At 41.9% G+C, this 22941-nt stretch overlaps 1 protein-coding gene across 1 annotated transcript in view; it reads right to left on the bottom strand.

Moving 5' to 3' along the window:
• Positions 1-3179, bottom strand: part of LOC115180196 (mucin-2) — a 41320-nt gene extending 38141 nt beyond the window's left edge. Inside the window, exons 1-2 of the mRNA XM_029742092.1 lie at positions 3047-3179; positions 2825-2869 (exon numbers count right to left, since the gene is read on the bottom strand). Of these exons, the coding sequence (XP_029597952.1) occupies positions 2825-2869; positions 3047-3098 (97 nt within the window). The 5' untranslated portion in view covers positions 3099-3179. The remainder of the gene's footprint in view (positions 1-2824; positions 2870-3046) is intronic.
• Between the last annotated feature and the right edge of the window lie 19762 nt (positions 3180-22941).

Genomic DNA, 22941 nt, shown 5'->3' on the forward strand with positions numbered 1-22941 from the left:
CTGTGTTAACAACCCTCCAGTCAAGCTTCAATGCCATACAACTCTCCTTCCGTGGCCTCCAACTGCTCTTAAATACAAGTAAAACTAAATGCATGCTCTTCAACCAATCGCTGCCCGCACCTGCCCGCCCATCCAGCATCACTACTCTGGACGGTTCTGACTTAGAATAGGTGGACAACTACAAATACCTAGGTGTCTGGTTAGACTGTAAACTCTCCTTCCAGACTCACATCAAACATCTCCAATCCAAAGTTAAATCTAGAATTGGCTTCCTATTTCACAACAAAGCATCCTTCACTCATGCTGCCAAACATACCCTCGTAAAACTGACCATCCTACCGATCCTTGGCTTCGGCGATGTCATTTACAAAATAGCCTCCAATACCCTACTCAATAAACTGGATACAGTCTATCACAGTGCCATTTGTTTTGTCTCCAAAGCCCCCTATACTACCCACCACTGTGACCTGTACGCTCTGTTTGGCTGGCCCTCGCTTCATACTCGTCGCCAAACCCACTGGCTCCAGGTCATCTACAAGACCCTGCTAGGTAATATCCCCCCTTATCTCAGCTCACTGGTCACCATAGCAGCACCCACCTGTAGCACGCGCTCCAGCAGGTATATCTCTCTGGTCACCCCCAAAGCCAATTCCTCCTTTGGCTGTCTCTCCTTCCAGTTCTCTGCTGCCAATGACTGGAACGAACTACAAAAATCTCTGAAACTGGAAACACTTATCTCCCTCACTAGCTTTAAGCATCAGCTGTCAGAGCAGTTCACAGATCACTGCACCTGTACATAGCCCATCTATAATTAAGCCTAAACAACTACCTCTTCCCCTACTGTATTTATTTATTTATTTTGCTCCTTTGCACCCCATTATTTCTATTTCTACTTTGCACTTTCTTCCACTACAAATCTACCATTCCAGTGTTTTACTTTCTATATTGTATTTACTTTGCCACCATGGCCTTTTCTGCCTTTACCTCCCTTATCTCACCTCATTTGCTCACATTGTATATAGACTTATTTTTCTACTGTATTATTGACTGTATGTTTGTTTTACTCCATGTGTAACTCTGTGTTGTTTTATGTGTCGAACTGCTTTGCTTTACCTTGGCCAGGTCGTAATTGTAAATGAGAACGTGTTCTCAACTTGCCTACCTGGTTAAATAAAGATGAAAAAAAATGAAAAATGTTGTTTCCAAAGCTATTGTTAAATAATCTTGGCTAGCCAAGCAATGTGTTGCTTGCTACAGTGGTTCTTTATTTAAAAGTTTTGAGCTTATGCCGCGACCGTTTGTGGTAGATGGTGGCAGACTATGGTAAATTGCGTCATTCTGGCAACAATGGCTGACACTTAAATAACGTGCAATAGATTTCTCTGGCACCCCGCAAGCTATGCTACAGTACGTAACTTTTAAAGGAAGAACCACTGTAGCTAGCTAACCTAGCTAGCTTTAGTGAGGGTTGGGTGTCTCTGATAGAACTGGCTAGCTAGCTATCTAGATTATTTCTAGCAAAAAAGTATCAAAACGTTCCCTCCTGCAGTGGATTGTTCTGGTCTGGCACCTCAGCTGCCTATGGACAGACCCCAGTCAATGTAAGTAGTCTTTTTTATCATTTATCTAGCTAGTTCCGAGTGAAATTAAAATATGTTAATGACAATTAACCCCTTATTTATTCTTAATCTTGTGTGTAATTGTTTCTCTGACTCTGTCTCTTCATTCTCCACAGGGTAACTGTCAACTTGACAGTCGGAAAATGAACACTGGAGGAGAAGGAATCTGCATTGTAAGTATACATTTTACGTTAAAATACATAATTTTCAAATACAGATGTTAAGTGCACAGAGGTATTTTGTACATTATATTTTATATTTCAGATGCGAGCTTCCAGTGACAATTCAACAAGTTATTTATTGTTTTTATGTGCTGTCATTTTTGGAACGGATTTAAAGTGCCCCTGTTCACTACACTCTGCTCTCCTACACCTGACTTCGCCTCCCGTACACACCCTTGACAGCTTGTCCATTTTGTGCTGAACTTTGTAGTTTTATGAATTGTATTTTAATGTAGCCTAGCTATGGTATGTAAGTTAAAAAGCTACATTTTCCATTAATTTAATTACATGGCAACATGGCAACATATATTTATGAAATATTTTTTGGAATATATTTTACTAGCTACCACAGCATGCTGTCAAAATGTATTTCCACACCGCGTATTTAAATATATAAATATACATGCAGAAATATATAAAAATGGCCAATTTTGTAATATGTCAATATATTTATGTACATTTAAATATATGTAAATATAAAGCTTAAACATATATTTAGATATCTATAATTGACATATGTATAATTAAATACATTTACATACATATTGTTAAAAAATATGTCTATATATTATTTTTCAGTATGAGCAATCTAAAGTTTCAAGCACTATGAAATTCATGAGGACGTGGGGAGCAAGAAAATACCATGCAGGTTTTTTTTCTTACTTGTAATTCTACCCTGTGAAGCATTTTTTAGGAACTTTCTTCTTACAGTATCTTTTTAACCACAGATCATAGAAACGTATCGTTTTCACATATGTAGACTGGTTTGGTGCTCGAGTTTATGAATATGAGGTTGAAAAGTGTCGGAGTTGCCCTTTATGGGCCGGTTTCCCAGACACGGATTAAGTCTGGTACAGGACTAAAAATCACTCTCAATGGAGATTCTCCAATGAAAGAGCTTCATAGTCCAGAACTAGGCTTGATCTGTGTCTGAGAAACTGGCCTTCTATGTATATGTAATATAGAGAAAGGTACTTTACTTACTTTGATGGGTATCAGAGGTTGAAACAGAACCAACTGGGCCTAGAACTAGAAATAACAAAATATTAATATGCCAGTCCATCCATACGCAAACTGGAGTACAATTCTGTACAGTAATAACTCATTTTTACCATATATACGCTTGCAGTGGGGACAATCAGTTAATCCGGATAAAAATGCTTAAAAAAATGATCACAGTCAAGTTTCAAAGAAGACCTACTGTACCTGAGACAAGAGAAAGTAAGACAGCTACCAGAGTCCACCCTGGAGGAACCATGCTCCCTAGCTCACCAGTCTTAACGAGAGACAGAGAGAGAGACAGTGTGACAGAACCACAGGACAATTCACTAAACTGCCCTTATCTCTGGTCTTTTATACCCTTCTCTGACCCACCTGCTTTGAATAAGACCAGGAAATAAACCGATATGCAAGAAAAGTTTTAACTGGAAAGGGATTGCTATTAACTCTATAGGGACTCGGTGGGGGAATGAGTTGAATGTTTAATCTTTGGTTTCTCTGAGGAATTTTTAACTAATGACATTCAATCCATTATCAGGGCCATGTTCAGTAAATTAACATTGTTGAACTTTCATGAATAGAGCTGATACAATTCCTTATTCTACATGCCAGAGAGGGGTGTTTGTTCTAAATGCTGTATTTCTATCTGAACGTTGCACAACGTTGTGTCCTCCAGCTGAACATATGGAGCGATTTCATTGCCAACATAAATTGTATTTGAATTCCATAATTTTGAATGTAATATTTTATATTTTATATTATAACTTTAGTGCCTTGTTGCAAACAGGATGCATGTTTTTGTCATGGTTGTCGTAGGAATTTTATTTATACATTTACATTTACGTCATTTAGTACACGCTCTTATCCAGAGCGACTTACAAAGTGGTGCATTCACCTTATGATATCCAGTGGAACAACCACTTTACAATAGTACATCTTAGTACATTTTTTGTTTTTTTTTATACTGTGAAACTATGCAATACATAAATAAACTTAATGACAAAAAACAACGAACCGTGACACAGAGGTGAAACATACACTACTCAAAATTAATCTCCCACAAACTCAGGTGGGACAAACACCAACTTAAATATGACCTCCAATTAGAGACAATGATGACCAGCTGCCTCTAATTGGAGATCATCCCAAACACAGCCCAACATAGAAATATAAAACTAGAACAACCCAACATAGAAATACAAAACTAGAACATAACAACATAGAAAAACTAAGCTAGAAACCCCCCCTGTCACACCCTGACCTACTCTACCATAGAAAATAACAGCTTACTATGGTGAGGACGTGACAGTTTTGGAATATTTTCTTCTGCACAGTCTCCCATTTTTATAATCTGTCAATTAGGTTAGTATTGTGGAGTAACTACAATGTGGATTATCCATCCTAAATTTTCTCCTATCACAGTCATTAAACTCTGTAACTGTTTTAAAGTGAACAAGTTGAGGAATGCTATGATTCCAACTGATGGCGCATGTCACATACCCTTATAAAAGATTGTATCATGAAGGAGAGGCAATGCATGTTCGAATTTCACCAAGTAGAAAGGTAAGAGTTAGAAAGGATGCTGTTGTCTCTTTTGGATGACAAGTCACCTGGTACAGATAATCTTGACGCCAAATTGCTTAGAGTTACAGCTAACCAAATATCTACCCCAATCTCTCATATTTTTAATAAGTGCTTGATGTCTGGGGAGGGCCAAAAGTCTGGAAAGAGTCAAAGGTTATGCCACTACCTAAGGATAAAATAATCTGCATTCACTGGTCCTAATAGTCGTCCTATAGGCTTGCTGCCTGTGTTAACCTCCCTGGGTAAGGTGGGACGCTTGCGTCCCACCCTAGTCAACAGCCAGTGGAATCGCATGGCGCGAAATACAAATACCTCAAAAATGCTATAACTATACCCTGCCAAAAATAATCACACAGCCATTTTCAAAGTAAGCATATATGTCACAAAAAACAAAACCACAGCTAAATGCAGCACTAACCTTTGATGATCTTCATCAGATGACACTCCTAGGACATTATGTTATACAATACATGCATGTTTTGTTCAATCAAGTTCATATTTATATCAAAAACCAGTTTTCTACATTAGCATGTGATGTTCAGAACTAGCATACCCACTGAAAACTTCCGGTGAATTTACTACATTACTCATGATAAACGTTCACAAAAAACATAACAATTATTTTAAGAATTATAGATACAGAACTCCTTTATGCAATCGCGGTGTCAGATTTTAAAATAGCTTTTCGGTGAAAGCACATTTTGCAATATTCTGAGTACATAGCTCGGCCATCATGGCTAGCTATTTTGACACCCACCAAGTTCGGGGCTCACTAAACTCAGAATTACTATGCGAAAAATTGGATTACCTTTGCTGTTCTTCATCAGAATGCACTCCTAGGACTTCTACTTCAACAACAAATGTTGTTTTGGTTCCAAATAATCCATAGTTATATTCAAATAGCTCCGTTTTGTTCGTACGTTCAGGTCACTATCCGAAGGGCGAGTCCATTTTGTGACAAAAAAATTCAAAATATTCCATTACCGTACTTAGAAGCATGTCAAACGCTGTTTAAAATCTATTTTAATTTTAATCTATATTTTTTCTCGTAAAATAGCGATAATATTCCAACCGGGCTACATTGTATTCATTCAAAGGCTGAAAGAAAAAAATTGAGAATTCTCGTGAATGCGCATCTCAGTCTCACTGTCCCCAGGCTGACCACTCACAAACTCTCCTGCTGTTCTTCGCCCAGAGACAGCAGACACCCTATTCCACTTTCTGGCAGCTTTAGAGAGCCAATGGAAGCCTTAGAAAATTTCACTTTACAGCACAGATGCTGTATTTTCGATAGAGATGCAACAGAATGACAACAAATTGTCAGACAGGGCACTTCCTGTATGGAATCTTCTCAGGTTTTGGCCTGCCATATGAGTTCTGTTATACTCACAGACACCATTCAAACAGTTTTAGAAACTTTAGAGTGTTTTCTATCCAAATCTAATTATATGCATATTCTCGAATCTGGGCAAGAGTAGTAACCAGTTTAAATCGGTCCGTTTTTTGCAAATACTGCCCCCTAGCCCCAACAGGTTTTAAGTAAATTATTGGAAAAAATTGTATCTGTACAAATCAAGGATTATTTCTCCTGTAATGGTCTGATAACTTGTTTCCAGCATGCATACAAAGAAGGCTATTCTACAAGTACGGCCTTAACACAAATGACAGATGATTGGTTAAAGAGTATGAATGACAGAAAGTTAGTTGGTGCAGTGTTGCTAGATTTCAGTGCTGCTTTTGATGTAATTGATCATGAACTGTTTCTAGGTAAACTCAAATGTTATGGTTTTAAGTCTGCAGCTCTATCCTGGATGGAAAGCTATCTATCCAGGAGAAGGCAAGAAGTGTTCTTTAATGGTAGCTTTTCAAACAGTAAAGATATAGACTTTGGTGGTCCTCAAGGAAGTTGCCTAGGCCCACTTCCCTACTCTATCTTTACTAATGATTTACCTTCTTTAATGAGCAAAGCAAGAGGGGTCATGTATGCTGAGGACTCTACAATGTATAGTGCAGCATCAGAATGTAATGAGCTAACAGATGAACTGAGCAGTGAACTAAGAATGGTGTCTGAGTGGGTTGATATGAACAAATTGGTGTTGAACATTTCTAAAACTAAATGTTTTGTATTTGGTTCAAGATATATGCTTGCTGATGATCCCCAGTTGAATGTGTTGATGAATAGAACACATGTAGAGTAAGTGAAAAAAACAAAACTACAAGGCATCATGTTGGAAGCAGCTTCATCATGGTCAGAACACAGATAATATTGATATTGAGATGGGTAAGGGAATTGCTGTTACAAGAAAATGTTTAGAGTATGTAACATCTAGCACACTGAATCAGGTGATTCAATCCCTGGACCTATCACACTTAGAGTACTGTCCGTTTATATGGTCATCTGCAGCAAAGAAAGATATAAAAATGCTCCAAATGGCTCAAAACAGGGCTGCCAGATTAGCTCTTCATTGCTCTAACTGTATGAATATTATCCAAATACATCTGTCACGACTTATACTGAAGTTGACGCCCCTCCTTGTTCGGGTGGTGTTCGGCGGTCGACGTCACCGGCCTTCTAGCCACCATTGATCAGTTTTTCATTTTCCATTGGTTTTGTCTGGTCTCTTTACACACCTGTTTCATATCCCAGTAATTATATGTTGCGTATTTAACCCTCTGCTTCCCCTCATTTCTCTGTCGGTGATTGTTTGTTTGTTATGTACGTGTTGTTTCTGTATCGGTGTGCGACGGGTTATTGTTTTACCCAGATTATTTTTCTACGTTGGTTTTGGAAATAAATATTCCATTTTTAACCACTCTGTTTTCTCCTGCGCCTGACTTCCCTGCCACCTACATACACGGACTATGACAACATCAGAATCTCTCATGGCTTCACGTTAAAAACAAATTAGTATTTAATCTTCTGATTTTCTTTCGGAACGTTATATTTAAAAAAAAAAAAGTATTTTTCAGTCCAATTAGTGCATACTAGCAACACGCATAACCACCAAATCAGACAGGCAAATTCAGGGCAGCTAAAACAACCCAAGCCAAGGACAAATTGCCTAAAATCTACAATTTTATATAGAGCCATAGCTGAATGGAACCCCTTACCAATCCATATTTCTCAGGCAAAAATTAAATCCACCTTCAAGAAAAAAATAAAAGAACATCTAATGCGATAGACCATATGACTGGACAGCAAATAGAAAGCATCAACGGAATGTTAAATGTGTTTCCTGTCAGGTATTTTAATTATCTCTATTGTCTACTTGTTGAATGTTGTCACGTCCTGACCAGTATAAGGGGTTATTTGTTATTGTAGTTTGGTCAGGGCGTGGCAGGGGTGTGTTTGTTTTGTGTTATCAGGTTTTTGGGTATGGTTCTATGTTTTTGTATTTCTAGGTTTTTTCTATGTTGTGTATTTCTTTGTGTTGGCCTGGTATGGCTCTCAATCAGGAACAGCTGTACATCGTTGTTGCTGATTGGGAGCCATACTTAGGTAGCCCTTTTTTCCACCTGTCTTTTGTGGGAAGTTGTTTTTGCACTGCTATGGTTAGCCTGCAGAACTGTTTAGCTGTCATTCGTTTTTTCGTTTTCTTGTTTTGTGTAGTGTTGTAAATATGAGTATTCACGTACCCGCTGCATTTTGGTCTACTCACTACGACGGTCGTGACAGAACATCCCACCAAAAACGGACCAAGCAGCGGGGTAAGGAGCTGGAGAGGAGCTATCTGGAGTCGTGGACTTGGGAGGAGACCCTAGCCGGAGAGGGACCATGGAGGAAGGCTGGAGAGGACCGGGAGTGTTATGCTGGAACACGGCTGGCATGGAAGCCTGAGAGGCAGCCCCAAAAACATTTTGGGGGGGCACACGGGTAGTTTGGCTGGGCCAGGGTTGAGCCCTAAGCCAAATCCCCATGCTTACCGGAGGCAGCGTGGTACTGGTCAGGCCCTGTGCTATGGGGTGATGCACACGGCGTCAAGGCCGAGCATCCACAGGCCGGTTTGCTGGGTGCCAGCGTCCTGCATTTGCCGGGGGGAAGCGGGCACCCAGCCAGTACTGGTGGTGCCAGTCCTGCGCTCGAGACCGCCAGTGCGCCTCCACGGCCCAGTGTATCCTGTTCCCGCTCCTCGCACTAGTCCTGAGGTGTGTGTCTCCAGTCTGGCGCCTCCAAAGCCAGCACCACGCACCAGGCCTCCAGTGCGTCAGCCCAGTCCAGTACGTCCTGTTCCCGCTCCTCGCACTAGCCCTGTGGTGCGTGAAAATAGTCTGGCGCCTCACAAGCCAGCCCCACGCAGCAGGCCTTCAGTGCGCAGCTCCAGTCCAGAGCTTCCAATGACAGTACCCCGTCCAGAGCTCCCGACGACAGTACCCCATCCAGAGCTTCTGGCGACAGTGCCCCGTCTAGAGCTTCCGACGACAGTACCCCGTCCAGAGCTTCTGGCGACAGTGCCCCGTCCAGTGCATCCGGTGACGTCCTACAGTCCGGAGCCTGCAAAGACGGCCCACAGTCCGGAGCCGTCAGAGACGGCCCTTCAGTCCGGAGCCGACAGAGACGGCCCTTCAGTCCGGAGCCGACAGAGACGGCCCTTCAGTCCGGAGCCGACAGAGACGGCCCTTCAGTCCGGAGCCGACAGAGACGGCCCTTCAGTCCGGAGCCGATAGAGACGGCCCTTCAGTCCGGAGCCGGCGCAGCCAGAGTCGCCCTTCAGTCCGGAACCGGCGCAGCCAGAGTCGCCCTTCAGTCCGAAGCCGACAGAGACGGCCCTTCAGTCCGGAGCCGATAGAGACGGCCCTTCAGTCTGGAGCCGACAGAGACAGCCCTTCAGTTCGGAGCCGGCGCAGCCAGAGTCACCCTTCAGTCCGGAACCGGCGCAGCCAGATTCGCCCTTCAGTCCGGAACCGGCGCAGCCAGAGTCGCCCTTCAGTCCGGAGCCGGCGCAGCCAGAGTCGCCCTTCAGTCCGGAACCGGCGCAGCCAGAGTCGCCCTTCAGTCCGGAACCGGCGCAGCCAGAGTCGCCCTTCAGTCCGGAACCGGCGCAGCCAGAGTCGCCCTTCAGTCCAGAACCGGCGCAGCCAGCGACTCGCATCAGCCCGAGGTCTCCAGCGACGCGCTTCAGCTCGAGGTCTCCAGCGACGCGCATCAGCCCGAGGTCTCCAGCGACGCGCATCAGCCTGAGGACTCTAGCGACGCGCCTTAGCCCTGAGCCTTCAGCGGGGGTGGACAGGTTAGGTTGGGGACTAAGGCCGGAGCCTGAGCCACCTCCGTGGTAGGAGGATTGGGAAGGGGGGGTGTTGCACTAGAACCATCGGTGACGGTGGCCACCCTCCCTTCCCTCCCCTGTAGTTTTGGGATTTTTTGTTGTGGGTTATTGTTTTGTTAGTTTTTAGTTTCAGGTGCATCCGGGGTCTGCACCTTTGGGGGGGTACTGTCACGTCCTGACCAGTATAAGGGGTTATTTGTTATTGTAGTTTGGTCAGGGCGTGGCAAGGGTGTGTTTGTTTTGTGTTTTCGGGGTTTTTGGGTATGGTTCTATGTTTTTGTATTTCTAGGTTTTTTCTATGTTGTGTATTTCTTTGTGTTGGCCTGGTATGGCTCTCAATCAGGAACAGCTGTACATCATTGTTGCTAATTGGGAGCCATACTTAGGTAGCCCTTTTTTCCACCTGTCTTTTGTGGGAAGTTGTTTTTGCACTGCTTTGGTTAGCCTGCAGAACTGTTTAGCTGTCGTTCGTTTTTTTGTTTTCTTGTTTTGTGTAGTGTTCTAAATAAAGTAAATATGAGCATTCACGTACCCGCTGCATTTTGGTCTACTCACTACGACGGTCGTGACAAATGTCTTGATTTTGGTTGTTTGTAATGTCTTGTTAATTGGTGTTGGATACCAGGAAGATTCGCTAGCGTTACGGCGCTAATACAATTTAAAAATTACAAATTAAAGTCACCATTGGCTTTATGGTGAAATCCCTGAGCAGTTTCCTTCCTCTCCGACAACTGAGTTAGGAAGGACGCCTGTATATTTGTAGTGACTGAATGTATTGATACAGCATTCAAAGTGTAATTAATAAATTCACAATAACTTTTACCAATCTACCAATAGGTGCCCTGCGAGGCAATGGAAAACCTCCCTGGTATTTCAAATCAAATCAAATTGTATTTGTCACGTGCACCAAATACAACAGTGAAAGGCTTACTTACAAGCCCTTAACCAACAATGCAGTTTTAAGAAAATACTCCAAAAAGTAAGAGATAAGAATAACAAATAATTAAAGAGCAGCAGAAAATAACACTAGTGGGGCTATATACAGGGGCTACCGGTACAGAGTCAAAGTCAATGTGCGGGGGCACCGGTGTCGAGGTAATTGAGGTAATATGTACATGTAATTAGAGTTATTAAAGTGACTATGCATAGATAATAACAGAGTAGCAGCAGCGTTCTGGGTGGGGGGGGGGGGCAATGCAAATAGTCTGGGTAGTCATTTGATTAGCTGTTCAGGAGTCTTATGGCTTGGGGTAGAAGTTATTTAGAAGCCTCTTGGACCTAGACTTGGTGTTCCAGTACCGCTTGCCATGTGGTAGCTGAGAGAACAGTCTATGTCTAGGGTGGCTGTAGTCTTTGACAATTTTTAGGGCCTTCCTCTGACACCGTCTGGTATAGAGGTCCTGGATGGCAGGAAGCTTGGCCCGGTGATGAACTGGGCCGTACGCAGTACCCTCTGAAGTGCCTTGCGGTCGGAGGCCGAGCAGTTGCCATACCAGGCAGTGATGCAACCCGTCAGGATGCTCTCGATGGTGCAGCTGCAAAACCTTTTGAGGATCTGAGGACCCATGACAAATCTTTTCAGTCTCCTGAGGGGGAATAGGTTTTGTTATGCCCTCTTCACAACTGTCTTGGTGTGCTTGGACCATTTTAGGTTGTTGGTGATGTGGACGCCAAGGAACTTGAAGCTATCAACCTGCTCCACTACAGCCCCGTCGATGAGAATGGGGGCGTGCTCGGTCCTCCATTTCCTGTAGTCCACAATCATCTCCTTTGTCTTGATTTCATTTAGGGAGAGGTTGTTGTCCTTGCACCACACGGTCAGGTCTCTGACCTCCTTGCTATAGGCTGTCTCATCATTGTCGGTGATCAGGCCCACCACTGCTGTGTCATCAGCAAACTTAATGATGGTGTTGGAGTTGTACCTGGCCGTACAGTCATGAGTGAACAGGGAGTACAGGAGGGGGCTGAGCACGCACCCATGAGGGGCCCCCGTGTTGAAGATCAGCGTGGCAGATGTGTTGTTACCTACCCTTACCACCTGGGGGTGGCCCGTCAGGAAGTCCAAGATCCAGTTGCAGAGGGAGGTGTTTAGTCCCAGGGTCCTTAGCTTAGTGATGAGCTTTAAGGGCACTATGGTGTTAAATGCTGAGCTGTAGTAAATGAATAGCATTATCACATAGGTGTTCCTTTTGTCCAGGTGTGAAAAGGCAGTGTGGAGTGCAATAGAGATTGCATCAGTTGTGGATCTGTTGGTGCGTTATGCAAATTGGAGTGGGTCTAGGGTTTCTGGGATAAAGTGTTGATGTGAGCCATGACCAGCCTTTCAAAACATTTCATGGCTACAGACGTGAGTGCTACGAGTCGGTAGTCATTTAGACAGGTTACCTTAGTGTTCTTGGGCACAGGGACTATGGTGGTCTGCTTGAAACATGTTGGTATTACAGACTCACAGGGAGAGTTTGAAAATGTCAGTGAAGACACTTGCCAGTTGGTCAGCGCATGCTCGGAGTACTTGTCCTGCTAATCCGTCTGGCCCTGCGGCCTTGTGAATGTTGACCTGTTACTCACATCGGCTGCGGAGAGCATGATCACACTGTCGTTCGGAACAGCTGATGCTCTCATGCATGTTTCAGTGTTACTTGCCTCGAAGCGAGCATAGAAGTTATTTAGCTCGTCTGGTAGGCTCGTGTCACTGGGCAGCTCTCGGCTGTGCTTCCCTTTGTAGTCTGTAATTGCTTGCAAGCTCTGCCACACCCGATGAGCATCGGAGCCGGTGCAGTACGATTCGATCTTAGTCCTGTATGGATGCTTTGCCTGTTTGATAGTCCGTCGGAGGGCATAGGGGGATTTCTTATAAGCTTCCCGCTCCTTGAAAGCGGCAGCTCTACCTTTTAGCTCAGTGTGAATGTTGCCTGTAATCCATTTGTGGTTGAACCTGTGTTTGAAAGGGACCTTACAGATCATTTTATATGTGGGGTACAGAGAAGTTGCGTATAGAATGAGTCCATGCAACTTATTATGTGACTTGTTGAGCACATTTTTATTCCTGAACTTATTCAGGCTTTCAATAACAAAGGGGTCGGATACTTATTGACTAATGTCAGCTTTTCATTTTTATTAACTTGTAAAAAATGTTTAACATTATTAACATAATTCCACTTGACATTATGGACAGAGCCAAAAAAACTCAATTTAATCAATTTTCAACTCAGGCTGTAACACAACAAAGTGTGGAAAAAGTCCAGGGGTGTGAATACTTTCTGAAGGCAACTTCACAGATGCATTCAGGTTCAGTTTTCTAAATTCAGATTCAAAACCAGAGACAACATTGTGGTACTTTGCCAGCCAGGAAAGGTAGAGGAGAACAGAAAGGAACAAATGCTCTCTGTGGTCAACAGAAGCTTGAATTATTTTTTTTCCTATAAATGTGGCTCTAGCATTTGAACTGTTTTGGCTATGATGATCACAGGCAGCGCAGGACACGTTAGAAGGGAGTGTCACAAAATCCGCAACTTGGCCCCCATAAGTAATTATCCATGCCATTGCCCTATTTAATCTTGCTCTTGTGACTGACTGGCTTCAAACCGGGTCTCCAACATGTCACAAGACTGTGTTAGCTCAATTAGCCAAAGCCCATAGGGGTGAGTTCAGGAAGTTAACACAAGTCTTCAAGTCTCCAGCAAGTTTACTCATCAAAGAGCGTGGTTCATCAAACCACCTCATTTACATTTCACCCCCTTTGACCTCATACTCAGAGATCACGGCACCAACATAACTGACTGGGTTTGACATCAGGCCTACTGCACAACAACACTTTCTATGGCAAAGAGAAGCAGAAGGATCTGTGCACCCCCTTTAATGAGAGTGCAACAGAGGTGGCTTAGTGATCCATGCATGGGATGAGTAACCTTGCCTAAGACCTGAAGATGTGTTTGTTTGACTGAGGAGGTTCTAAGCCAGGTCTCCTGTGCACCAGACAATGTCTCAGACAAGTCACTCATCACTTAAATGATTAAATATTAAACCTTTAAACCTCTCACTAAATACTGTAAATTATACCAAAATGGTTCTCCAGTAGATTATTAAGAAAGGCTCATCCTTTGTTCTAAAATGGCCTTTGTGTCTTTATACAGATAACAACTTCTCATTTCCGACTAATTGAAAATTAAACAAGCCATACAAAGCTGGTTACAATTTCAGTTTTATCCTCCAGAAAAGATAGAACATATATTACAACAAATGTTATGGTTAAACTCAAATATACTGATTCATTAAAAAAAAGTATGCTTTATGGAAAAAATGATCATTTTTAAAAATTATATTTATTAATGATATTATGAATAGAAACAGAGGAGTTATGTCGCATATGCAGATCTCGAAAATATATGGGAATATCTGCTCAATCCAAATGTACAACCAACTGACTGCAGAATTACCACAAAAATGGAGGAGGCAAGTGGAAAAGGGAGAAGGTAGGGAACTTGTTTGTACCGATTCCATGGCACATGGTTTATGAACAGGTACAAAAAACAGCACTCAGATTTTTTCTATTTAAATTATTATATCAAATTCTTGCCACCAACAGAATGCTACAGTTGAAGTCGGAAGTTTACATACACTTAGGTTGGAGTCATTAAAGCTCATTTTTCAACCACTCCACAAATTTCTTGTTAAAAAATGTACACCTTACTCATCACACGAGCGTGGTCACTGGACCACCTGTGTTACACTTCACCCCCCTTTGACCTCCTCTTTGAAGAGACCGCTGCAAGCAGGACCAAAGACTCAGCTTTATCTCAGCAGGCTAACAAAGTCTTAACCCAGTCAATCACATATTACCCTTATAATGAGTACCCTTGCCGGAGACTTGAACATGTCTAAAATTGTTTGGGCAACACATTCAATCAACAACCAACATCACATGTCCTTTCTTCTTTCCTTTATCATTGAAAACATGTTGATATTCTCACTTTCAAAGTGGTGTATTAAATACAAGTTCATTTTTACACTCTAAAAAGTGATATAGGTGTTCCCTGAAGTCTACTGTCTTTTAATGATATATCATCTGATACACTTTGTCACTTTTAAGAAATGTGACAACAAACCTGCCACTCTACAGTATGTAAAGTCCCATATGAATATATTATATCCAGCAGAGAGTTAACGTTTCCTATCTTTTACAAAAAGATAGGATATGTCTAAATAAAGATGTCTATCTTTACAGCTTTAGTGGCATTGCAGATTTACCCTATTACACTCTAGGGCCGGGTTTCCCAAACTCGGTCCTGCCCCCCCCCCACAGCTGTGTAATGCTAGGGAAAAAAACAAAATGTGATGTCTTAATGCTTAAGATGGTGTGGAAGACCAAATAAAATGAAACATGTATGCTATTTATAGACATTTTTTTAAATATGACCATACATCAGATTTTAGGTTGATTGTTAGATCCCTCAGGTCAAATTAAAGGGGCAATATGCAGTTCAAACAATAACAAAGCGGTTTCCCCTCCACTGTAAGCAGCTGATGGATGGGGCTGGAGAAATGTAACCAGTGAAATTCATATAGAGTTATGGATGCAAGGACTGACAATCCATGATACTGTATAAAACTAATAGTTTTAACCATGTTTTGAGGCTATACAGTGTTTGTTCACAATTACATTGCTTAAAAACAATGGAGTAAAACAAGCCTATATTTTGGGTTCTGATGGGATATTACATTTGAATTAAGCACATGAGGCATTTAAAAGTTGTATTCTTCAAGAATTAATAGTTATATACAGTGTTTTTTTGTCAACAATCTACACAAAATAATGTCAAAGTAGAATATAATTTTTTTTAAAGATGAATACAAAATTCAGCACTAAAATATAGTTGTTGTATAAATATTCAGCGCTTTGTTTAGGCAAGCCTAAATTAATTCAGGAGTAAAATTTAGTTTAACAAATCACATAAGTTACATGGACTCAACTCTGTGTGAAATAATAGGGGTTAACATGATTTTTGAATGACTAACCCTTCCTCTGTTCCCCATACATACAACATCTGTAAGGTCTCTCAGTCAGGTGTTGAATTTCAAGCACAGATTCAATTACAAAAACCTCATAAATAAGGGTGATAGGTAGATGGGTTTCAATAATACATCAGACATTGAATATCTCTTTAAGCATGGTCAAGTTAATAATGATGTATTAAACCACCCAGACACATCAACGATACAGTTGTACTTCTGAACTGAATTGCAGGACAGGAATGAAAATGCTTAGGGATGTTACCATGAAGCCATTGCTGATTTTACAGCTACAGAGTTCAATGGCTGTGACGGGATAAAACTGACGATGAATAAACAACATTGTACAATAATTACCCAAATGACAGCAGAGTGAAAATAAGAATACAAAAATACAGACAAAAACATTCCAAACATTGCAACAAGGCAATAAAGCTGTTTGGTTGGAGGTGGCACAACCAATTACTGAGTGTAAGGGGGGCATTACCTTTTCACACAGAGGAATTGGGTGAGCATAACTTTGTAAATTAAATAAATTAATAAAGTATAATTGTTGTGTTATTTGTAAACTCAGGTCCCCTTTATCTAATATTAGGTTTTAGTTGAAGATAAGATAACATTCAGTAACAAAAATGAGAAAATCAGAAAGGGGGCAAATACTTTTTCACGGCACTATAGGTCATAGACCTGGTTGAGAAATTCTTCAGAAAAAAGAGTATTGTAATAACATGGGTGGTGTCCCTAACGGATGAAATATGATCTTATTCTCATGACCAGGAAGGAGGAAGAAATTGTGCCTGTTTTGCATACACATAAGGAAGCAACAGTTTTCTTTACCGAAGGTAGTGCACTATCTAAGGAATAGAGTGCCATTTCAGACACAGCCAGTGGGCTTCAAGGCTTCAAGGTGCAATTGGGTGGGTGGGTGGGGGGGGGTGTTCTGGCAGTTGTAGATACAGGACAGTAGGTGTCCTTGAGTGACCATTGAGCATTGTGGTGAGCATTGTGGTGAGCTTAGAGGGCACTATGGTATTAAAGGCTGAACTGTAGTCGATGAACAGCATCCTCACATAGGCATTTCTCTTGTCTAGGTGGGTGAGGGCAGTGTGCAGTGCAATGGCAATTGCGTCGTCCGGTAGCGGGGCAGTAGGCAAATTGGAGAGGGTTTAGTGTGTCGGGAGGGAGGAGGTGATGAAGCCTTTGACTAGCCTCTCTAAACACTTCATGATGACAGAAGTCAGTGCTACGGGTTGGTAGTCATTCAGTTAAGTTACCTTCCCTTTCTTGGGCACGGGGATAACAGTGGACATCTTGAAGCAGGTGGGGATAACGGCCTGCGCTAGAGAGATTGAAAATGTCAGATAACTCAACAGCTAGCTGGTCTACACACGTGGATTGAGATGTCGTCTGGGCCGGCAGCCTTGCGAGGGTTAACACGTTTGAATGACTTACATACATTGTCTTTGGAGACCATAAGCAAGTAGCCCTCGTTGTCCTCAGGTTCTCTCCTTGGCAGCTCAGAGTTGTTTTGCACAAAGTGTGAGAAAGAGGTGTTTAGCTCGTTCGGTAGGGCGGCATTAGCGTCCGAGACGGGACTGGATTTCCTTTTGTAATCAGTGATCGTTAGAAACCTCTGCTACATACTCCCGCTGAATCGTTCCTTCGCTTTGTCACTGTACTGTACTTGTGTCTCACCATCTTGATCGATCTGCATAGGTTGTATTTGTACTGTTTAACCATACAATTGTTCCACCGGTCACCTTGCTGTGTTCATGAGAAGCATCTTTCTCCTTCAGTTTCCCGACAAGGCTGCCATTAATCCACTGTTTTTGATTTGAATGAGTGTTGAAAGACACTATCGATATCACATCATCTATGCATTTTTTTATGAATGCGGTGACTGAGTTATCCCTAGAGGCTACCCAAAACATATTCCAGTCTACGTGATCAAAACAGTCTTAGAGTATGGATTCTAGTTGGTCAGACCAGTGTTGTACAGACCTGACCACCGGAACTTCCCTCTTGAGTCTTTGTTTGTAGCAGGAAGGAGAAAAATTGAGTCATGGTCAGATTTGCTGAACGGAGGGTGGCATGTAGCAGTGGTCCAGCGTAAAATCTCTACGAGTTGGACAGTGTGTGTGTTGATAGTCTGCAGTTTGTTCAGGGTCCAATGAAGAACTTTGATCATTTTTGGTGTCGGCTTGGGGTGGGATGTACACAGCCGTGGCGATAATTCCTGAGAACTCTCTCGGAAGGTAAAAAGGGCCAACACTCGAAGTGAAACAGAGATTGGCTATTTCTTAATAGATATCAGTGCTAAACACTTACTACTAATAGTTGGCTTAAATAGACATTATGGTACTATACTGAGTGTACAAAACATTATGAACACCTGCTCTTTCCATGACATAGCCTGACCAGGTGAATCCAGGTGAAAGCTATGATCACTTATTGATGTCACTTGTTAAATCCACTTTAATCAGTGTAGATGAAGTGGAGGAGACAGGTTCAAGAAGGATTATTAAGCCTTGAGACAATTGAGACATGGATTGTGTGTGTGTGTGTGTGTGTGTGTGTGTGTGTGTGTGTGTGTGTGTGTGTGTGTGTGCCATTCAGAGATGGAACAGGCAGGAAAAAAGATTTAAGTGCCTTTGAACGGGGTATGGCAGTAGGTGCCAGGCACACCGGTTTGTGTCAAGCACTGAAACGTTGCTGGGGTTCACGCTCAACAGTTTCCGACGTGTATCAAGAATGTTCCACCACCCAAAGGACATCCAGCCAACTTGACAAAACTGTGGAAAGCACTGGAGTCAACATGGGGGGGGGTGAAACTCAATATTAAGAAGGTGTTCCCAATGTTTGGTATACTCTGTGTATACAGTGTCAATGTTTAAACTCTGCTATTTCATAATCAATGACCCAAAGCACCCACAGTTTACCTAATGTACTTCTGCACGTATGTTATTGTTCCATTTTCCTCACCACTTCCCTGTTCACAAACAAAAGGAGAAAACCTTTAGCCTACATCTTACCTAATATATTGGAAGGATTCCTAATCACATTGTCCTCTCCTCTTCCCTTTTGCCGAACAAAGGGAGAAAACTATTACATCTTACGGTACAAATGAAACTAGGTGGGACATTTTACGCCTACTTGAACGTAATAGTTAGTAAGTGAAGAAATGACTTTTGAATCTTTGGAATGTGCAGATATTGTATTCAAGTTTCCTTTAAAATGACAGATTAGATTGTAGTTTACACAATATCCATTTATCACAAAATCACATTGTTTGGTCAAGTACTGGGACTTTATTAGCCCACTGTATTCAAAGCATTAATAGTTAATCAGTCAATGAAAGATTAAATAATTGAAAGATTGTGCTGGATATAGTTAATCATCCCATTATAGAGGATAGTAACATCAATAAGGATCTGTTGAGATATTATACACAGCAGGATGCTTTTCTGCTTTTCTCTAGAGGATGAGACACTGTATAGGAACATCATGGGGCTGTAGTTACCTGATCCATTTGTGGTGGGGGCTCCCTGCAATGGATAAAAACAACAAACTTCAACACACGCATGACAGATGAAAGAACACTTTTCATCAGGTTGGCAATTATTGGGAAGAGTCATGTACTGGAGGCAGCCCTGCATGGTAGTCACTAGCTGACAGCCACAAAGTCATAAAGTCTGATTTTAAACCTAACCCTAACCTAAAAAACACTGCTAACCTTATGCCTAATCCTAACATTAAATGGTTTTCATTCATTTTTACTATGTACACTACCGGTCAAAGGTTTTAGAACACCTGCTTATTCAAGGGTTTTTCTTTATTTTTTTACTATTTTCTACATTGTAGAATAATAGTGAAGACATCAACACTATAAAATAACACACAGAATCATGTAGTAACCAAAAAAAGTGTTAAACAAATCAAAATGTATTTCATATTTGAGATTCTTCAAATAGCCACTCTTTGCCATGATGACAGCTTTGCATACTCTTGGCATTCTCTCAAACAGCTTCATGAGGTAGTCACCAGGAATGCATTTGAATTAACAGTTGTGCCTTCTTAAAAGTTCATTTGTGGAATTTCTTTCCTTCTAAATGCGTTTGAGACAATCAGTTGTGTAGTGACAAGGTAGGGGGGAAATACAGAAAGTAGCCCTATTTGGTAAAAGACCTAGTCCATATTATGGCAAGGACAGCTCCAATAAGCTAAGAGTAATGGCAGTCCATCATTACTTTAAGAAATGAACGTCAGTCAATCCAGAACATTTCAAGAACAGTGAAAGTTTCTTCAAGTTCAGTCGCAAAACCCATCAGGTGCTATGACAAGACGTGTGTGGGTACAAGTAGCCAATCATAGAAGACCTACTGCGTGCACTAGAGACACATACTGTAGGGAGTGTTTGTAAATTCAATCTGGAGTACCAGAGTGCGCTCTGAGTGCTCTCTGGGCTTTCGAAAATTCAGAGCTTTGTCAGATTGTCCATTCATAAATTTAGAGCGTTTTGCTCTCGGAGTGCACATTGGATGCTCTGGCCGAGGAGTAAGGTTGATCCGAGTGCTCTGGCCTCACAACAGCAGTCAAGTACCCAAGCTAACTAGCTAACTTGCTAGCTACTTCCAGATACAAATGAGAGACATCCCGTTGGGTTTTGTGGTGATTGCATGGAGATTGTGACAGCCGGTTAAATGGCGTCCCTTGACAAGGCAAGAACAAGATGTATGTCAGGAGAAGTGCAGTATTATCATAAGGAGACTTATACTTGGAATACGGAGGAGGAATGGAGGGAAAAAGAGAGGCAGAGGAGGTCTAAGAGAGAGAGGGAGGAAGACGGTGAGCTTGAGTCAGTTAAAAATGGTGGAAAAAAGGGAGATAGTTTGTTAAAGAAGAACAGTAGAAAGTGTAAGCAGAGTGAGCTGAAGACAGGAGAAATGGACGTGAATGAGGGAGAAGTATCGGAGGTGGTAGGTGTGGTGAAGTTCTCTGAGCCTGAGGCTTGCACCGAGGGTCTGGATAAAGATGAGTCTGTGACAGTAGGAGTGAAGTTTTTGGAAAAAGTGGACCCTTGCCTTTTGGCTGATCCATTTGTGGTTTCAGGGTGGGTGAAAACAGAGTTGGCTACTGTGGAATCGGTGAGGGTAACCAGAAGTGGTCTTATAATTATTGTTTATGTTTGTGCTGGTCAGATGGAGAAGGCGCTTGGCGTTAAATGAATGGGGGCTAGTCATTTGAATTGTTTCGCTTTCAAGAATAGGGTGCCACTGAAAGGAGTGATTACTGGGGTTGCAATAAATTTAGAAGTTGACCAACTGAAGGGGAATATTCTCGGTGTTTGTGATGCTCGTCATTTGGTGCGACACAGACAGGGTGGCGAGAGTGGTGAAACAGAAGAGTCATTTTCTGTTCTTTTGAGTTTTGATGTTGAGTCTTTGCCCGACAAAGTGATGTTAGGATATATAAGTTATCCTGTACAAGCTTTTGTGGCGAATACATTACATTGTTACAGGTGTCAAGCTTATGGGCATGAGGCAGCAGTGTGTAGGAGGGAGGTTCCTAGGTGTGAGAAGTGTGCAGAAGGGCAGGTTGAGGTTTCCAGAGTTTGAGTAGTGCAGAAGTTGTTCAAATGCAAAGGCAGTGAAAAAAGTAGAGGAAGATGGGTCAAGGGGGAAGGATCCTGAGAGGAGTGGCGTGAGTTTGGGGTCAAATTGATCAGAAGTACAGTGTAGACAATGTTAATGTTGTAAATGACCATTGTAGCTGGAAACGGCAGATTTTTTATGGAATATCTACATAGGCGTACAGAGGCCCATTGTCAGCAACCACCACTCCTGTGTTCCAATGGCACGTTGTGTTAGCTAATCAAAGTTCATCATTTTAAAAAGCTAATTGATCATTAGAAAACCCTTTTGTAATTATGTGAGCACAGCTGAAAACTGTTGTTCTGATTAAAGAAGCAATAAAACTGTCCTTCTTTAGACTAGTTGAGTATCTGGAGCATCAGCATTTGTGGGTTCGATTACAGGCTCAAAATGGCTAGAAACAAAGTCCTTTCTTCTGAAACTCATCAGTCTTTTCTTGTTCTGAGAAATAAAGTCAATTCCATGTGAGAAATTTCCAAGAAACTGAAGATCTCGTACAACGCTGTGTACTACTCCCTTCACAGAACAACGCAAACTGGCTCTAACCAGAATAGAAAGAAGAGTGGGAGGCCCCGGTGCACAACTGAGCAAGAGGACAAGTACATTAGAATGTCTAGTTTGAGAAACAGACACCTCACAAGTCATCAACTGGCAGCTTTATTAAATAGTACCCGCAAACACCAGTCTCAACGTCAACAGTGAAGAGGCGACTCCAGGATGCTGGCCTTCTAGGCAGAGTTGCACAGAAAAAAAACATATCTCAGACTGGCCAATAAAAAGAAAAGATTAAGATGGGCAAAAGAACACAGACACTGGACAGAGGAACTCTGCCTAGAAGGCCAGCATCCCGAAGTCGTCTCTTCACTGTTGACATTTGAAGGAAGTCTGAAGGAAGTATGCTTTGAATTGATTTCCCTCAGTCATTGGGTGCATTTTTTCATCACACTCCCTTCTAACAAGTCCTTGTGAGTACCAGGGAGGGAAACAGAAGGCACATATGTGTTAGACTGGTAGCTTTCAGGAATTGGGTCGTAATATTCTGTAACTTAAACCGTTGAAAAGTGAAATAATTTGTGCCACACAAATATTAGCCAGGAAGAGTTCGATATTGAACCACTATATTGACGTTTACACACTCACAGTGATTCGAACTATCATCATGCTTGTGTTGATAAATCTTCCACCGACTGGACATTATGAAACATAAAACAGGTCCCACAAAATTACAATCAAAAGGGAAAAAACTGAGTTGTTTAAATGTCAGGGCATATCCCCACCACCTGCATACGGTAAACCACTCTACACTGTAACAAGCACTTCAATTCATATAATTGAAATATTGAGGTTTGCCCTGAAGAGGGCACAACTTCATTGCATTTGCGGAGGAGAAAAGCAAATGGGCAAGTGATGGGGATATTACAGGTGTAGGGGGATATTATTTCCACATTGCACATCTTTCTATTTCAAATAGTTGGACGAGACAATATCACTGGATTACTGAAAGACAACATTATATAGGCTAATGATTTATAATATTGTGGAAATGTAGCCTAAAGTATAAACAAGCGGAATAGAATAAAAAAAACGGAATGCT

The sequence above is a fragment of the Salmo trutta genome, chromosome 40, assembly GCF_901001165.1.
Source record: "Salmo trutta chromosome 40, fSalTru1.1, whole genome shotgun sequence".
Classification (NCBI taxonomy): domain Eukaryota; kingdom Metazoa; phylum Chordata; class Actinopteri; order Salmoniformes; family Salmonidae; genus Salmo; species Salmo trutta.